Genomic DNA, 16,055 nt, shown 5'->3' on the forward strand with positions numbered 1-16,055 from the left:
TATTGTTTTACCTCCTGTTGTCAGAGGTTTGGGGATAGGCAGCCAGGGGAAGAAACTATAGCCTGTAAACCAGAAGAATCATCAAGCTCATATATAATAGTTCTCACGGGGCACAGCCAGGCTGGGAAGACGGGCTCTTCATTTCATCATGTAAGATATGTTGATTGTCACCACATGGTTGGAGAAGGACAGTAACAGTTGATGCGTGAACAACTGGCTCAATTTGATGTTTCAGCTTCCTGGTAGTATTGTGCATGTCTGATGAGACACTTGAAAAGAGCAGAGCCATGCTTGAGGAGGTTAGATACACCTGTCAAGTCAACGTGTCTGCTGTGAACAAGGCCTAGTATCAAACTTCCCACTAAGAGTTGATCAATATATAATTATGAATCATTCCTAATAGTTTAGAGTTATTTAGAGGACTTAAAGACACAGGGACTGACACCTCGGGCTCATGATGGAGTCTTGGTGTGTGTGAAATATTGGATACCTGTTGGCGCACATGAAACTGGGAGATGACGTCGTCGCCTAATCCTCTTAGTCTAATTCGTTGGACGGCGAAGGTTTCGGGAATCGATTCGTCTGCACGAGCAGTTGGAGGGAAAACTCTGGAGGAAACGGCTCCGGGGAATAAAACAGTTCAGAGACAGTTGCTGGGTGTGTGTGTGTTCAGTCCTCGGCCCTGCACGATGCTGCCCCGGCGGATGCTGTGGGGCGCAGTGACGCGCCATGTCGCTCCGCGCCGGAGCCACAGCGGCGCAGCGCAGCCACAGGTAGGAACAGCGAGGCCCATCCGGCTTCATGGTCCGACATGATTTCCATATTACACACTGTGCAGGTACAACAAGAACAAAAAGAAGAAAGCTTGTGATCTTGACATTATTCAGCGTCCTTATGTTCCACAAACACACCGGTTAACACATGTCAGTATTATAATGTGTAATCATTGTCTATGCTGTTGTTTTTTATGATGTTATTTATCATATGGTAATTCTAAAAGAAGATGGAGCTTTTTTTTTTCAATGCCTGAGTTTTAAAATAATTTCCCCTAACATGAACATTAATCAGTTTCATTGTCATACATACAAATGATACAATTCCAAATTCAGAGCACAAAAAGTCAAATAGTTGCACGAAATGCTAAATGTTGTCATGAGTGTTCAAATTAATTTTTGATTTAACTTTGACTCATATGTCACTTGATTGCATAAATAAAGTAAAGGCTGCTCAAATTCACAGTCATTGATCTTTGGAGTGTCGACTTTCCACGTGGCTGCTTTTTTAAATCACCCTTTTCTTATATCTTCCTCTCTAAAACCAGGTGAAGTCAAAAAAGACCACATTTGGCCCCCTGAGTGACCAGGACCGGATATTCACCAATTTATACGGCCGGCATGACTGGAGGTAAAAAAAACAAACATTTAATGCAAAACCATTCTGCCTGGTCTCTGATGACCTGAACAAATCTCATCATCTCTGTCTGCCTCCTCCTGCCAGACTGCAGGGAGCAGTAAAAAGAGGCGACTGGTACAAGACTAAGGAGATCATGCTGAAGGGACCAGAATGGATATTGAATGAGGTTAAGGTCTCGGGGCTCCGGGGCAGAGGGGGAGCAGGCTTCCCCACTGGAATGAAGTGGAGTTTCATGAACAAACCCAGTGATGGCAGGTGGGAGCAAAAAGGGGGAAAATCAGTATTGGTTTAGTCAGGAAGACTTTAGGCCCACATCAATGTGCACACCATTAATGAAACTAATGTTCCCTTCATCCTCGTGTCCCAGGCCTAAGTATTTGGTGGTGAATGCTGATGAGGGGGAGCCTGGGACGTGTAAAGACCGTGAGATAATGCGCCATGACCCCCATAAGCTGATAGAGGGCTGCCTGGTGGCTGGGAGAGCCATGGGCGCTCATGCTGCGTACGTCTACATCAGAGGAGAGTTTTACAACGAGTCATCAAATCTACAGGTATGATAAAAAATCCCGCGGATGAATGGCTTGCAGTTTGTCTTGTACAGCGTATTGTGATAATCCGTCTTTTTTCTTCAAACAGGGGGCTATCAATGAGGCATACAAAGCAGGACTGATAGGGAAGAACGCCTGTGGCTCAGGGTACGACTTTGACGTGTTTGTGATGCGAGGAGCCGGAGCCTACATCTGCGGGGAGGAGACGGCCCTCATCGAGTCTCTTGAGGGCAAACAAGGGAAACCCCGGCTCAAGCCACCATTCCCTGCAGACATAGGTGAGGTATAGGCTCCACAACCACCTGTTCCATGTTCTTACAATGGCAGCTGATAGAGCTTAGGTGGTCTTGGACAAAAGCATCAGCAAAATTAATATAATGTAATGTTGATTATGGATCAAGAAACTGCAAAATAGAACTATTTTGTCATTGCACTCCTTATGGTGCTGGTTATTCACTTCTGCTGCATCTCTCCCTTCAGGGGTGTTTGGATGCCCGACAACAGTTTCCAACGTGGAGACGGTTGCCGTGGCGCCTGCAATCTGTCGTCGAGGCGGAGCCTGGTTTGCCAGCTTTGGGAGGGAGAGGAACTCTGGGACCAAGCTGTTCAACATATCCGGCCACGTGAACACTCCATGCACAGTGGAGGAAGAGATGTCTATTCCTCTGAGGGAGCTAATAGAGAGACACGCAGGTGTGTGTTTACAGTCCACCTCTTGTATTAATGTTGGTTTACCTTATGAGATGTTGACTTGACTTCCTCCCTCCTCCCGTTTGATTGGTGCAGGAGGAGTGAAGGGCGGCTGGGACAATCTATTAGGAGTGATCCCAGGGGGGTCCTCCACTCCCATCATCCCTCGGCATGTGTGCGATGATGTTCTGATGGATTTCGATGACCTAGTCCGTGCAGAGACTGCTCTGGGAACTGCAGCCATCATAGTTCTGGATAAATCGGTAAAAATTTCCATGAATAAATCACACAATGCACTGCTCCTTCACCTACGATCAGCCTTCTAATGACAGTGTCAAATGTATTTTTCCTCCAGACTGATGTCATCCGAGCCATTGCACGTTTGGTTGAGTTCTACAAGCATGAGAGCTGTGGTCAGTGCACCCCCTGCAGAGAGGGTGAGGGACTGCAGAATGGGTCTCACACTTAAACTACCACTCTCCTCGCCTTGTTTCAACTTTTTTTTTTAACCTTCTCTCTCTGCATCCTGATCCTCAGGTGTGGATTGGATGGATAAAATGATGTGGAGGTTTGTGCGAGGAGAAGCAGCAGTTTCAGAGATCGACATGATCTGGGAGCTGAGCAAGCAGATCGAGGGACACACCATCTGTGCCCTCGGGGATGGAGCCGCTTGGCCTGTGCAGGTTGACATCTCTTAGATAAAGTTCCAACATGAAACAGTAGCTGAGGTTAACAAGTTAAAAAAGGGGAATTTTAATTTTAATTGTTCTTCCTCGTCTTTCCTTTCTTAATCTACAGGGCCTGATCCGGCATTTCCGGCCAGTCATGGAGAGGCGCATTGGTCAGTACAATAAGAACCACCCTCCAAGAGAGCCAGAGATTGAAATGATCTGATGTCCATTTCGGCGTTTAGTCTTCTACAACATTACATAGCTCAAATTATTCCACACTTTAAACATCACTATTGAACATGAGTTTAAAAATGTTTTTTTTTTCTGTGTTAAGATTGAATAGCACAGGACTATGAAGTTCATTCCAAGTTTAAATTTGTCATCCTTGGACTTGTAGTCTGTTTTAATAATCAATTCTGCAGTAATATCACAATTAATCTATTTATTATATTTTTTATTGGCAAATGTAACAGACTTGGTTTGATATGACAGGACAGACTTGTATAAGGGAATATAGTGCAATGAAACACAAGCTCAAACATTGCAATAAATTAAGTTTATTTATTTCATAAAAGCATGAAATAAATTCATCACTTTTTCTTACATATACTCCAATAGGATCTGTACAAAAGAACAGAATGGGAAAGGTTGGTGTCACCGACTTGGACAGAAAGAAGGAGAGGAACGGGGAAGAAAGTAGGACATTTGGGGTGAAATCAAAAGTGGCACCGTGATGTACAACATCATTGCCATGTGAAATTGTTTTTACAAAGACACTCGGCAAGAGTCATCATTCCATTCAAAATAAAACTGGAGGCAGAATGTCTCTCCTCTGACTATCTACACATCCACAAAATAGTTTGGAGTATCGGTCCTGCAAATATTCATCTTCAAACTATGTGTGTACACTTTCCAAAAGTATCCGTTCTAACATCAGAATACTAAAATAATGCTGCGACCAACAAAAGCTACAGAGTCATTCCTGTGGTGAGTGCTGGAAAAAGATGGGCTCCGTTGGGTGAACATCCTGTAAGACTCTGTAGAAAGCACTGAGGGGAGTGAGGTTTTCCTGCTTCATGGTGCCATCCAGAAAGGCATCGACTGCTGCTGTGGCTGTGCTTTAGCACGGGGTGGTGGTGGAGGAGGGCAGCGATAGCCCTGTGTCCAGCCTGAGGAGTTGGAGGTGGGCGGAACTCCTCCAAGGTTACCTGGCCCTGAGGCGGTGTGGTCTTCCTCTTCATCAGAAGAATCACCGGTGTATGCTACCAAACCTGTTTTCAATCTTTTCACTGCTGGCTCTAAGAGAGGGAGGACAATCAGAAGAAAGGAAGAGGTGGCACATTTGGGGAGGGAGAGAGAGAAATATGGGGAGAAGAAAACAAAACAACAACAACAGCAACAAGTTTAAAATAAGACAGGTGAAAGTTAATTACTCAAAACACATATTGGGAGAAACAAATAGTTAATAGATTTAAATAATAGTTTGTCAGCAGAGTAGAGGATGGGGCAGCCATTCGAAAGCAGGCATTGGTTGGTGGGGAGCGACAGTGTTAGGGCCGTCCAATCGAGTGGCAGGACAGCGTCACAGGACGAGTCGTGCCCCACCCCCAATCAGTATCCAGCATCACCCCAGAGATACATGGAAGAGAGGGAAAACACAGAGAAAAAGAGAAAAAACACAAAAAAAGGAGAGATTCTCATTAGTGAGTAAAGCAAACCAACTGCGGACTGATGATGTCGTCAGAACGGGACGGTTTAGTGGATTAGGCTTATTGGACTTCATTACAAATGACTGAGCAATACACAAAAGACGTCAAGTCACAGCTGCACCTTACAGCTGGAGAGTTCTAGTCACAGAATCCTGTAGTCAAAATCAAAAAGAAAGAGCTTACTTTTTTTCAATTTGTGATTTGCCAACTATGTGTCTTGTTAAATGTGCAATATGAAGAAAAGCCACTGAAATCGAGACACAGTCCAGTGGCCCCGGTAGAGGATTTACATTCGAGACACAGCAGCTCTACATCAGGGCTGTGAACAGATCCAGGCTGAGCTTATACGGAAGGCGCAGTTCACAGTCAGGAACTGTGGATTTGGATTAGCTAAGTGAATAGTCAGTCCACAGGATAATGCACTTACCCATGGGGCCTTGGGGCGCCCGTCTCTCCTCCATCTTGGGTCTCACTCCGTTCATGGCTAAAGTTGGTGGAGGCATTAGTTGCCTACTGGAGAACAGAAGGAGAGCTGCTGTGAGTTAACCATGTCTACTGTTAATTTTTTCAAAATATATATATATATATATATATATATATATGTTCAAATATAAAGTAAATGTAACAGCAGTGCGTACCCGTCCCTCTCACTCGGCGGGCCAGAGGAACTCGGTGGTGGGGGTCCGGTTGTCTCTGAGCTGCCCACTGGGAAGCCTGCACCTAAATTAGTCATATGAATGGGTCCATGCTATGAGCAGAAAAACACACAGGCGCGATTAGCAGATATCCTCTACTAAAGCCTGTCCTGATACTCTAATATATCATGATATACCTATAAATGCACCAAAGTGAGGAAAAAAAATCTGTTGGTGCAAGTTATAGCTTACCACAAGTCTGTGAGTACAGTGTGATTACACTGAGATTTTTCCCCATCCACTTTGAAAGATATTTAAAGCTTAGTAAGTAATACCTTTTTCTGAAACTCCATATTACCAGTAGAAACACATCAATGAACTGTCAGTGAACAGGAAAAAATGGAGGCCATGCTGTATCAACTACGGTACACAAAACATTTGAAGAAAGGAAGGATGAGGAGGACGGATAAATCCCAGACAGTGACGGTAGAGAGGACGCAGGTTAAGACAGAAAGGACATGACAAGCTGATGAAAGTGACTTGACACAAAAATGCACTAAAGAAAGTGAAAGACATACAAACAAAAGGAAAACAAACAAACAAACAAGGGGGCTACAAGATTGAGAAAAAAAAAAAAAATGGAGAGCAACAAGGGGTTGCAAACAGAGAGTAGATGTTTATCACCTGGTATCCAAGCAGGCCGCTGTCCCTTTCGTCTGGCACCTCCTCTGTGAAGCGTCTTTTCTGTGGTGGGTTGGCTGCGGCAGCAGGAGGTGGAACTTTGGGAGGTGCAACCACAGATGGAGGAAAAGGTACAGGAGGCAGAGTCTGCAGAAAGAAGGGGAAACAAACAATACGTGATAATTATTCAGAGGTTACATTTTTGGAGAATTGAATTTGATGGCTCTTTCTTACCTGTGGCATAGTGCCTGGAACTGGAGCTGAAGCAGGGCTGGGGGCTGGAGCGTGGACAGGCGGAAGTGGATATTGGTGGGGCACGCCTGTGGGTGCAACAGGAGGTATCGGAGGGGGGACGATGTAAGGTGGAGGGACAGGTTGGGGCTGAGGTGGAGGTACAGACATGGGGTAGCCTGGCTGGTACCCAGCAGGGGGGTAATACGGAGGCTGAGGAGGCATCCCATTCACCACTGGAGGCTGTGCAAAGCCTGGCGGAGGAAGAGGAGGGTAACAGATACATGTCAGGCTTCCTCAATGAGTTTATACAATCATAGTATCAATCATGGATCAAATCTCAACCACAGAAAGTTGAACGTTGTTGTTTACCTTGTTGTGTCGGCATCATTGCGCTCATTTGATTGAGGAAGCGAGAATACTCTGCATGGACCTGCGGACAGAAACACATTGTACTTAAGGCTCGTTAGTGGTTCAAGGTGATGATAATATTGATCTTACTAAATTATTAACTATTAAAAAAATGTAATAGATCTCTGTATTACAGTAGAAAAATATTATAAACATACTGCATAATACATAACACAATACCAGTTAATAATGGCACTACATAGTAATGAAAACATTCAAATAAATTTAAACAGCATTTGGAATTGTATAAGCTTATGTTTGCATTCCATTTGTAGTTGAAATGGGAAAGCACAGACCAACGGTTACTCATTTCACACTAACGGGACTTTACTCACTGTTTGAAGAAGGTTCTCACACAAGATTTTTGCTGCTGCGAGTCCTTCTGGTTTAGGGTGACTGCAGAGGAAGAAGATCGAATTTAGCTCTGGAGGGCCCACATTGTGGGGAATACAAGCAAGACTGAAATCAGAAAAGAAAGGTTTAGAAATCAATTAATTCATAGGACAACACAGACCTGATGTAGATGTACATTGGTTCAAAGGCCTCTCGCCCGGAGGCAGGCTCTAAACAACCCGATCCTTTTCCTCTTAGGAAGACTTTGGCTCCGGTCTCGGCCTGAATGTGCTGCAGGTACGAACAGCCGGGGCCCTCGACTCGCTCTTTGACCACAAACCCTGGGATCGCGTGCTCCAGTCCCACAAAGACTTTATCTTGAACATAATGCATCTGAGACGGGGAAAAAACACAAGGGAATAAATACAACTACATTTATCACTGTATTCAATTACAGATAGCCACCAGCCAAAGAAGTGTGACCTTTGAGCTTGTGTGTCTGTCTGTGTCAGTAATTTGGAGGATTAAGTATGTTTCCATAGTGACAGGCTTTCTTACCCCAGACTGAAAGTGTGGCTTATGGTGGGTAATGGGGGGCAGCGAGGGTGGAGGTGGGTTGTGCTGCTGGTAAACTGTGACTGAAGTTCCACTGGGAGAGAAGGACGAAGATGATGATGAGGCAGTCGCAGCCTTGACCACGCCGTTGGTGATTATTTCCTTGATTCTATTAACTGCCCCTTGAGAACGAAGCATAAAAAATAATTAGTCTAATGACGGCCCAAAGACGCGCATTCCACATTGATTACAGATAAGTTTAACTTAATACTGACTGTCGACAAGCTCTCTAGTCTGTCCTTGGACATGAAGATACAGAGGTCGATCTCTGTGTAGAAAGAGCAGAAACAAGGTTATCGTGATAAAGTCAAACAGGGACCAACACTAATGATCATTTGCCAAAAATGAGAGGTGAGAGACGTCACCCTGGTAGAGCTTTGCCTTTCTCCTCTGCCGTCATGTAACGCCCTCTGGTTGAAACCGCAGCACCGCTAACTTTGCTGATCTGCAGATCAACCATGTGAAAAAGGTAAAAAAACATATCAATAGTTAATCCCCGAGCTAACTGATGAGCTGAACTCTGTGAGATATGATTGAACACAGTGCTGCTGACCTCATCCTGGGTTTGCCCACGTGTCAGGAGATTGCGACAGGTGATCGGGACGTCGTTGATCTCAACCTCGGCCACCACCAGGTCATCTTTGGCTTTTGATGGCGCTTGGGGCTTCCCAACACCCACAGCCTGAGTGTGGAAGTAAGAGATGGAATATGTGTCACTCCAAATAAACTGGAGACACCGTGACTAAAACTGGGGCAAGAGACTACACTAATGCTTAGATGTACGTATAGACAAAGAAAATTGCAACCGGTAGCTGAGGATGACTCTTGGAACTATGTAATCTTAAGAGAGAGATATGCTGATAACCGCGTACATAAGATCTTTATCACTGAGCTAACGCATGTTTTTCCACTACATTATCATTTCTTTATTATCAATACTAAGCTATTGTGAAGTCAGATTTCTTCCAGACAGACATAAGAAATACTCAAAGCAAACTGATCGTGGTCGTTTCAGTTTCATGGCCCATTATCGTAATACTGAATGTGATAAAACGTCACATAGCCAGTCTCCAGGATCACTCTACTTAACGACAAAGGTATTATCATTTATAAAAATCAGAAGAGAACCTCAAGTATCATTATCCAGCGATTATTTTTAACATGATCTAACAGAGCGCTGCCCCGAAGTTAAATAAGAGTATGGGTATTTCATGACCCAAAATCAAAATATTTAGCAAAACCTCATCACATAAATGTAACAATCCTGTTACTACAGTATCTCCATAATTTAGTCATGTTCCCTGATTTGCAATATTGTCCACAAAGGCCTCATATAAAATCAGAGATACTGAACTGATAGCTGACATGTTATAACTGCATAGAAAATGTGCGTGATTGACAAATTCACATGGTCTCATTAGGTCTCGTTAGTTACGCCTAGCCAAAAACAATTTCAGTTTACAACAGCAGTCCTCTGATACATCCCACCTTCAGCAAGGACATGCCGTTTGATTCTTGTTCAAATTCTCATTACACTTTTAGATAAATATGGTTTGATGTATTGTTTAACTGTACTTGCATCATAGCGACGGGACTGCATTCGTTTAAATGTACCTAATAAACCGGTAAAAGGGTGAACATCACCCATCCATCTACATGTTGTCCTGTATCTGAGATAATAATGACGTCATTAGTATGATGTTATCTGGGGTTGCTCTTTACCTTGACAGGAGGTCCCGGGGTTCCGATCTGCGATGGTTTGAGTTTGCCCTTCGCTACCAACATGGCATTAATCTTGGCAGCCACGGCGGCTGCAGCATCCAGAGCCCCGGTGGGTGCAGCCTCAGCCTCCCCCATCCCTCCAGAGTTGCCCAAGCCCGGGCCGGGCTGGTCCCACTTACTGCGGCGGCTGCGATGACGGAACACAAACACGACGAACAGAGGAGAAGAGATGGAGAGATGAACTTTCATCTTATTTTGATGAAACAACCTGACACCTGTCGTCGACTCGCCACAGTTGGGCTTAGAAAACAGAGTGAATTCCTGGACTTTGAGGACCTTCTTCTTTTCTTCTGACGGTATATTGTGACCATTGGACAACGTCAACCGGTGTGCATTGTTCTCATTTAACATGAGTGAGTAAAGGGGAAACTGGCATGAACCAACGCACAGCAGCAGTTCGACAACAGTCCGCCATGATTACATAAACTGGATAGCGTTAGCTAGCTTGTCGGCTAAACTGAGAGCATTTGGACGGCGACTAAAAACACAGAAATAACGTAGAAACAACCACTTCCACACACTCACCCGCCGTTTTGTGTTCCACAGAATGACATCAATGTGTTGTCTAACGGGACTTCCCCTCTCGGTGGAAATAAATAAATACGAGACCCCGCCACTCGGCTTGTGGACAGCTAACCTCAGGAGGCTGTTTTGCCTGCTAGCTTCGTGCCTCGTCGTTTCCGCTTCCGGTCGCTGTTCTTCGCTCGGCAGTAACAGCGCCACAAGAGGGCGCCAGATACCCGCACGCGTTTTTTGTTGTAAAGCGTCAAACGAGTTTGCTTCCGTCTCACCTGCCGTCATGGCCTTTCAACACCTCGGCGCCACCCGCGGCGACCTGCTCCGGAGGAGCCGTCAAAGTTTCCAGTGGAGAGGAGGTCGCAGAGCCGGAGGACACGCTGCCTCCCACCAGGCCTGGACGTCCAGTCAAGGTAGGTTTGGATTGTTATTGCACTGTTTTTTCTGATGAAACCCTGAAAATAATAGCTTGTAAATGCTCGATGCCTCACATAACTTTTAAAAACACGTGTCAGGATTTAGTTTGGTTTAGTTCCTTTTAGTTTTCACTGAAATCCTTCTCAGTCAATTGTGAAAGTGTTGCATATTATATATCACAGTCACAACACTGTGAAGTCAAACATCTAATTCTAATAGGACCCATCTATTAAAGGTTTCTGCAAACCTGACCTGCTCCAAGCATCTTAATGTGACATGCTTTCTTAAATTATCTTTAAATGTGTTGGAAGCACTGATGACCCCTTTTTTAGTTTTCAAACTAAAATCCTGTTGACTCTTTCGATCTGAACGTGGTTGCAGGTCATCAGAGCTGCAGGTTTAAACTCTCTGCTCTGTAAAGAGAGTGTGACCCTGATCCAGTGGCAGGACGGGCCCAACATCCGGCATCGTGTACCCACACAGACCACAGCATCCCGGTCTGTTCTATTGCACTGGGTCACTGAGAGTCACTCTGGCAGGTACAGGTGTTCAGTTACTGACCACCCGGGTGCTCAGAGACATGGCCCGTAGGTGCAGGTTACTGTGGAAGGTGAGAACGCTATGTGGGGGCGACATGGATCAACAGATTCAACAGCCAGCAGTCCTCCTGGTTTCATTTCTTTTGTCCCCGTGTTGCAGGGCGATGAAAAGATTCTGCAAAACTCTGCGTTCTTAAGTTTGATTATGATCAAGGTCTTTCATGTAAGAGGACATGTTTTGTTTGAAAAGGATCAGTATTAGTTTCCAATCACAACACTGGCTTTGCTTATGACCTTTCATCAGGACTGAAGTTATTTTTGGATGGATTAATTGTTTTGCCTTACTACAGAAATTAAGCATAATTTTGTACAAATATATTTTTTAAAGTTTGCAGCTGAAGTGGTTGACTCCAACAATTAGCAAAGCCATGTTGCAACAAACAATAAGCAAATAGGTTCTCCAAAACTTCTAAGATCTATTTGGTTAAAATGATGTAGTTTGAACTTTCTCCTCCCAAAATTTAAAGTCATAAAGATGTTGTTTTTAAAAGCTTTTACATATTTTAATGAGCTTCATTATTGTTGTTTCATTAAAAGTAGCTTTTATGATCAGTAATAATATATAATCAAAGTTTGCTTATCCATTTCCATCACTGTTGAAATTGGGCATTTGAACAGTCGATACAAGGTTTAATTACAAAAAGGTTTTTTTTATACAATTTAATTTGCCTTGTACATTGTATGTAAGTATTCATAGTGGGATTAAATAATATTTTTTAGGCGCAGTATTTGCTGCAGTGTTGACTCCTCGGGGTGGGAGGAGTCCGCCCCTCTGGGGACACAGTTACTGGGATGGGTCAGTTACTGAGCCACCTGAGGCCACGTTCAAAGACAGACGTGCCCTCTGTGCAAAGACAGACAACAGGAAGAACATGATGTGAAACGGTGATACAGGGAACAAGTGCAGCCATTATAGCTGTTACTAATCACTGCTGATAAAATCTTACATGGCATCATGTTTGTTCATCGACAACAGTGACCAGAAGGTTAACTTAGCTCATACACAATGAATACATGAAGGTCCACCCAGAGCTTACTTGAAGTACCTGGCTGAGCAGGGGCATGGAGGAAAAGTTCAGACACTCTTGCCAGTGGAGAAAAATGTGGAAGTGGTTTAGACTTGACTTTGTGATACAGACTTGGTATTCAGTAGATTTTAGTCACTGTTCTGTTTGTAGGATGTAGCTCTATTCGGGGATGATGAAACTGGACAGCATCTCTTTCTGAATGTCCCCCCTGTGGTGCTGTATAGCAGCATTAAGTAACAAGAAAATAGCTAATAGTGCTGAGTGCTGTCAGACAGGAACAAATACAACACGGACCTCCTTCGGTCATTGACTGATTTGCTATTTTTGTAAGACTGAACGCAAGCTACATTTGAATTATAAACCATTTAGTATATATTGCCAATCTGGCATGTGTGCAAATAGTCAGTCTCGATTCTTCTTCAATTTGGCCTGCAGGTGGCAGTTGAGTTCTGTAACCTTTAGACCTCAGTGTTCGCTCTACAACCTCCCACACAGATGGTGACCCTGCTGCTATGTTTTGCCTGTTGAACTAAACCGGTTTATACTTTAAGCCCTTACTTCACTACCTTTAATTCAACTCTTAATTCAATACTGAATGAAAATCTTCATAGCTGTCATTTAGTGAAAAATGCGAATTGACATTTTTTTTAATTTTCCAAGGTTAGGTCTTTAGGTGTGATTCTCATCTGACCATAACCCCCAAATATTCCATTCTGGTCACTCAAAATGAAAACAAATCTGCATTTGAAGAGCTGGAACTAATGTTTGGTATATTTTCAAGAAAAAAAATGACAAACTATGAATTGATCATTGCTGACACAGTCACACATTGACTAATCGATTAAACGACTAATCATTTCAGCACTAATACATAACGGGCTACACTGCCTTTTGTTCTAACATCAACCAGTGTCATAGAAATGCAAAAGGTCCCCCCTCAGCCGTGAACGACCCGTGGGGCTCAGATGAGTGAAGTGTCAGAAGGTCAGAGGTCAGGGGAGCTGTGAAGCCTGAGTTGACAGGGATGACTGTTTACAGGCAGTGTGCTGTGAGGAGGAGGAGGAGGAGGAGGCAGGAGAGCACGGAGACATGGTGAAACGCAAGGAGAGAGGGAGAGGGGCAGACGTGCCATATTTACTGTCTTTCCTAGTAAGAGCTTGAGTGCGAACCCGTAATGTGTATGTCGGTTGATGTAACCTCCGGCCTTCAAGGCACACAAGCCTGGGTCTGGCCTGATCCTGGCGGCTGACACTGAGGTGTAAAGTCAGGGGACGCAATGGGAAGGAGGGCGCCCCTCAGTGGGGTTACCATGGGCTGAACAAAGAAACACTGTGAGTGCCTGGGTTCAGTGTTTACTGTCAAACCAGAAATTACAAGCAGTTTTGTTTAATACCGTGTTGACTACATGCGCGGGTATCGTGAAACTGGAATCTGTTTGATAGATGCTGCTGTGATGTTACAGATGTTGAAAGCTGGAATTCTATTGAGAGTTTACATCGTTCATAATCTTAAAATGTATGGTCAAATATATAAACATTAACTTCATATGAGGTGAGACCGAGCAAGGAGGAATGAAAGTGGAGGCAAGGCAGAGAGTGTAGAGGGGACAAGAAATGATTGAGAGAGGGAAAACAGATGGGAAGATTGAATTTTAGAGGAGGGCAGGCGGAGGCAGCGTGCGAAGGGAATCTTTTTTGTACATGTCTGGAGAGAATGGGAGCCTCTTATACACCTCACAGCGTGAGTTTGGCCCGGGCTGCGGCCTCGTCTCGTCTACACAGCGGGATGCTTTCCTGAGCGGGCTGCCCAGGGGAGGGGCACCTGCAGCAGCCTCAATCACTGGTCAAGAGGGGAGCCTGACAGGCGGGGCGAGGGGTGCTGGGATGGAAAGATGCTTGCTGGTTCCAGGAAACGGACACGTGTTAGATTTCTGAAATCCTCAGGTAAAACAGAGTGATGCTCCCAAAAGAAAATATTTGGCCTTGTGTCTTCCCCGTGGACGAGTGGAGGAGGACACTGACTGTAATCTCAGGATGAAATCAGAAGCTTCTGTCGTACAGGACGACAAAAGTTATGATTGGAGCAAGTCGGCCGCTGGCAACTACTAACACAAACAAAACAAGGTTTATAGATCGGCCAGCCTGCCAACTGAGACAATATTTTCCATCCATTTGGTTGGGTTGACCAAGCACTATGTATTTGTAGTTTATCAAACGTGCAGTCATCCCCGCAGACCTGAGGGAAGACTTAATCATCTGATATATTGAGTTTTAGAAGACACCCAAAACTTGGCCACTGTCAAGACTGAAAATTGAACAACAAGCTCTCTGTGGTTTAATATCCTCACTGCTGCTGAATGTCTTTTTTGGATTGGTTTCATCTTTACACAAGCTACACCCTCCATCTTTTCTGTCATTTGTGGTATGAACCCAGGGGTCCAAAAATCACCAGATCTCATCTGAGGGTTCATGATTTCAACTGTGTATGGAGCTCGCTCTTTGTCTGCAAGAAATTCCATTCAAATGGACAAATGTGCTGAGAGAGCCTCGGTTGTCTGTGAAATGTGGATGGATATTGCATTAACTTCTCAACAGAAGCGCCCCCTGTGGTGTGACCGCACAGGGCTCTGGATAATAACTGCACTGGGAACGTTATGTTCAGAGGTATCCAGGCCAGGTAAATGGAAACACATGGTAGGCAGCATTGACGATAGAAGGGCCCTTCAGCCTAGGATATAAGGGAATCGCAGTACAGAAGAACGCACACGCTCCTTTGACAAATGCTTTTGGTATGTGTTTCTTTAACCTGTTGGTATAACCAATGCAGTAAAGCCCTGTTGGGCTTCACAGCTTCTCCTGCTGCCCTCTGGTTTTCTTTTCCTCTACGCATGTTCCTACATGTGTTCACTTTATGCTCAAATAAACAAACCCAAAGTTTAAGTTTGTTTTTCCCATGTAACTCGAGTCTCATTTTACGTTTCATTTGATCTGAAATCACTCAAATAAGTCATTACCTGGGGATGATGTACTCACCAAAGTTATTGAATGTCAAGTCAAAACAAGTTACAAGTTAGCCACAGTTAATAGACCTTAATGGTCCTAGTGGACAAAGAAAAACACCATCGCCCAGATATTTCACTTGAGGCCAGCTCTTAACAACCAGTGATGAAATTAAAAATGTAATTGATTTGTGCAGCTTCTTAATCTGATCTCACGATGCTCTGTCAAAATTGTCTGGGTTTTATTTTTTTTTGAGGATAAACTTGTTATTTTCAGTATGTGCAACATGATTCGTTTTGCATTAATGATATACAGGATTTTATTTTGTAAAACTAAAAAAAAATCCCAAGAACGCCCACACACCACCACCAAAAAACCCCATGCGTCTGACCGAAGCACCATGCTCATGTGATACCGCCTCACCAATTTTGTACCCATCATCCCATCCCCATCCTTACTCCTCTCCGTCAAACAACAATATTTGCTCATCTGCGTCAAAGAGCAGCAGGGTTTGTGATACAGCACAGTGCAGCCTTTGAGTCAGACAGACACACACTGACTGTTGCTACAGGGATACGCAGAAACACCAGATAGATACACAAGAGCAGGGGAGACCTTCTAGATTTGCTGACACAGACACACAAAGAAAAGTGTGAATGCAACTTACACACTTCTCTTCACTTAGCAGTTTTGAATCTTAAAAAAAAAATACTACACCTTTTATTTACATGCTGTGCTTTTCTGCTTGTTCATGGTTTACTACACCATTGTTGTTTC

General features: G+C 44.1%; 2 protein-coding genes across 5 annotated transcripts; one reads left to right on the top strand and one right to left on the bottom strand.

Moving 5' to 3' along the window:
- Positions 1-464: 464 nt before the first annotated feature.
- On the top strand, positions 465-4,074 carry LOC118310952 (NADH dehydrogenase [ubiquinone] flavoprotein 1, mitochondrial-like). The gene is made up of 10 exons (XM_035634366.2): positions 465-773; positions 1,322-1,404; positions 1,498-1,668; positions 1,781-1,964; positions 2,050-2,239; positions 2,442-2,654; positions 2,748-2,914; positions 3,007-3,088; positions 3,189-3,334; positions 3,450-4,074. Exons 1-10 carry the CDS (start codon positions 516-518, stop codon positions 3,543-3,545), a joined length of 1,590 nt encoding a protein of 529 aa, XP_035490259.2. The 5' UTR covers positions 465-515; the 3' UTR covers positions 3,546-4,074.
- On the bottom strand, positions 3,866-10,404 carry khdc4 (KH domain containing 4, pre-mRNA splicing factor). 4 transcript variants are annotated; one of them, XM_035634256.2, is made up of 14 exons: positions 10,245-10,404; positions 9,660-9,846; positions 8,491-8,619; positions 8,303-8,382; positions 8,153-8,205; positions 7,881-8,059; positions 7,504-7,715; positions 7,325-7,385; positions 6,951-7,011; positions 6,582-6,832; positions 6,351-6,494; positions 5,670-5,779; positions 5,459-5,544; positions 3,866-4,620 (listed from the first exon to the last, which is right to left on the bottom strand). In XM_035634256.2, the coding sequence occupies exons 1-14, from the start codon at positions 10,271-10,273 to the stop codon at positions 4,397-4,399; spliced, it is 1,806 nt and encodes a 601-aa protein (XP_035490149.2). In that variant the 5' UTR covers positions 10,274-10,404; the 3' UTR covers positions 3,866-4,396. The 4 variants fall into 4 exon arrangements, 3 of the variants coding, with proteins under 3 accessions (XP_035490149.2, XP_035490158.2, XP_035490168.2); XM_035634265.2 differs by having other exon boundaries at positions 4,479-4,934; XR_004793868.2 differs by having other exon boundaries at positions 4,557-4,620; positions 5,670-5,751.
- Positions 10,405-16,055: the final 5,651 nt, after the last annotated feature.

Source organism: Scophthalmus maximus, chromosome 1, assembly GCF_022379125.1.
Source record: "Scophthalmus maximus strain ysfricsl-2021 chromosome 1, ASM2237912v1, whole genome shotgun sequence".
Classification (NCBI taxonomy): Eukaryota; Metazoa; Chordata; class Actinopteri; order Pleuronectiformes; family Scophthalmidae; genus Scophthalmus; species Scophthalmus maximus.

What these genes read in the sequence shown, in the direction of transcription:
- LOC118310952 (XM_035634366.2), top strand. Translation starts at nt 516, where the DNA reads ATGACGTCGTCGCCTAATCCTCTTAGTCTAATTCGTTGGACGGCGAAG. An exon ending in AACAAACCCAGTGATGGCAG is followed by an intron (nt 1,669 to 1,780) that starts GTGGGAGCAAAA and finishes CTCGTGTCCCAG; the next exon opens with GCCTAAGTATTTGGTGGTGA. An exon ending in ACCATTCCCTGCAGACATAG is followed by an intron (nt 2,240 to 2,441) that starts GTGAGGTATAGG and finishes CTCTCCCTTCAG; the next exon opens with GGGTGTTTGGATGCCCGACA.
- khdc4 (XM_035634256.2), bottom strand. Translation starts at nt 10,273, where the DNA reads ATGTCATTCTGTGGAACACAAAACGGCGG. An exon ending in GTGAGAACCTTCTTCAAACA is followed by an intron (nt 7,012 to 7,324) that starts GTGAGTAAAGTC and finishes TTCTGTCCGCAG; the next exon opens with GTCCATGCAGAGTATTCTCG. An exon ending in AATGATGCCGACACAACAAG is followed by an intron (nt 6,833 to 6,950) that starts GTAAACAACAAC and finishes TTCCTCCGCCAG; the next exon opens with GCTTTGCACAGCCTCCAGTG.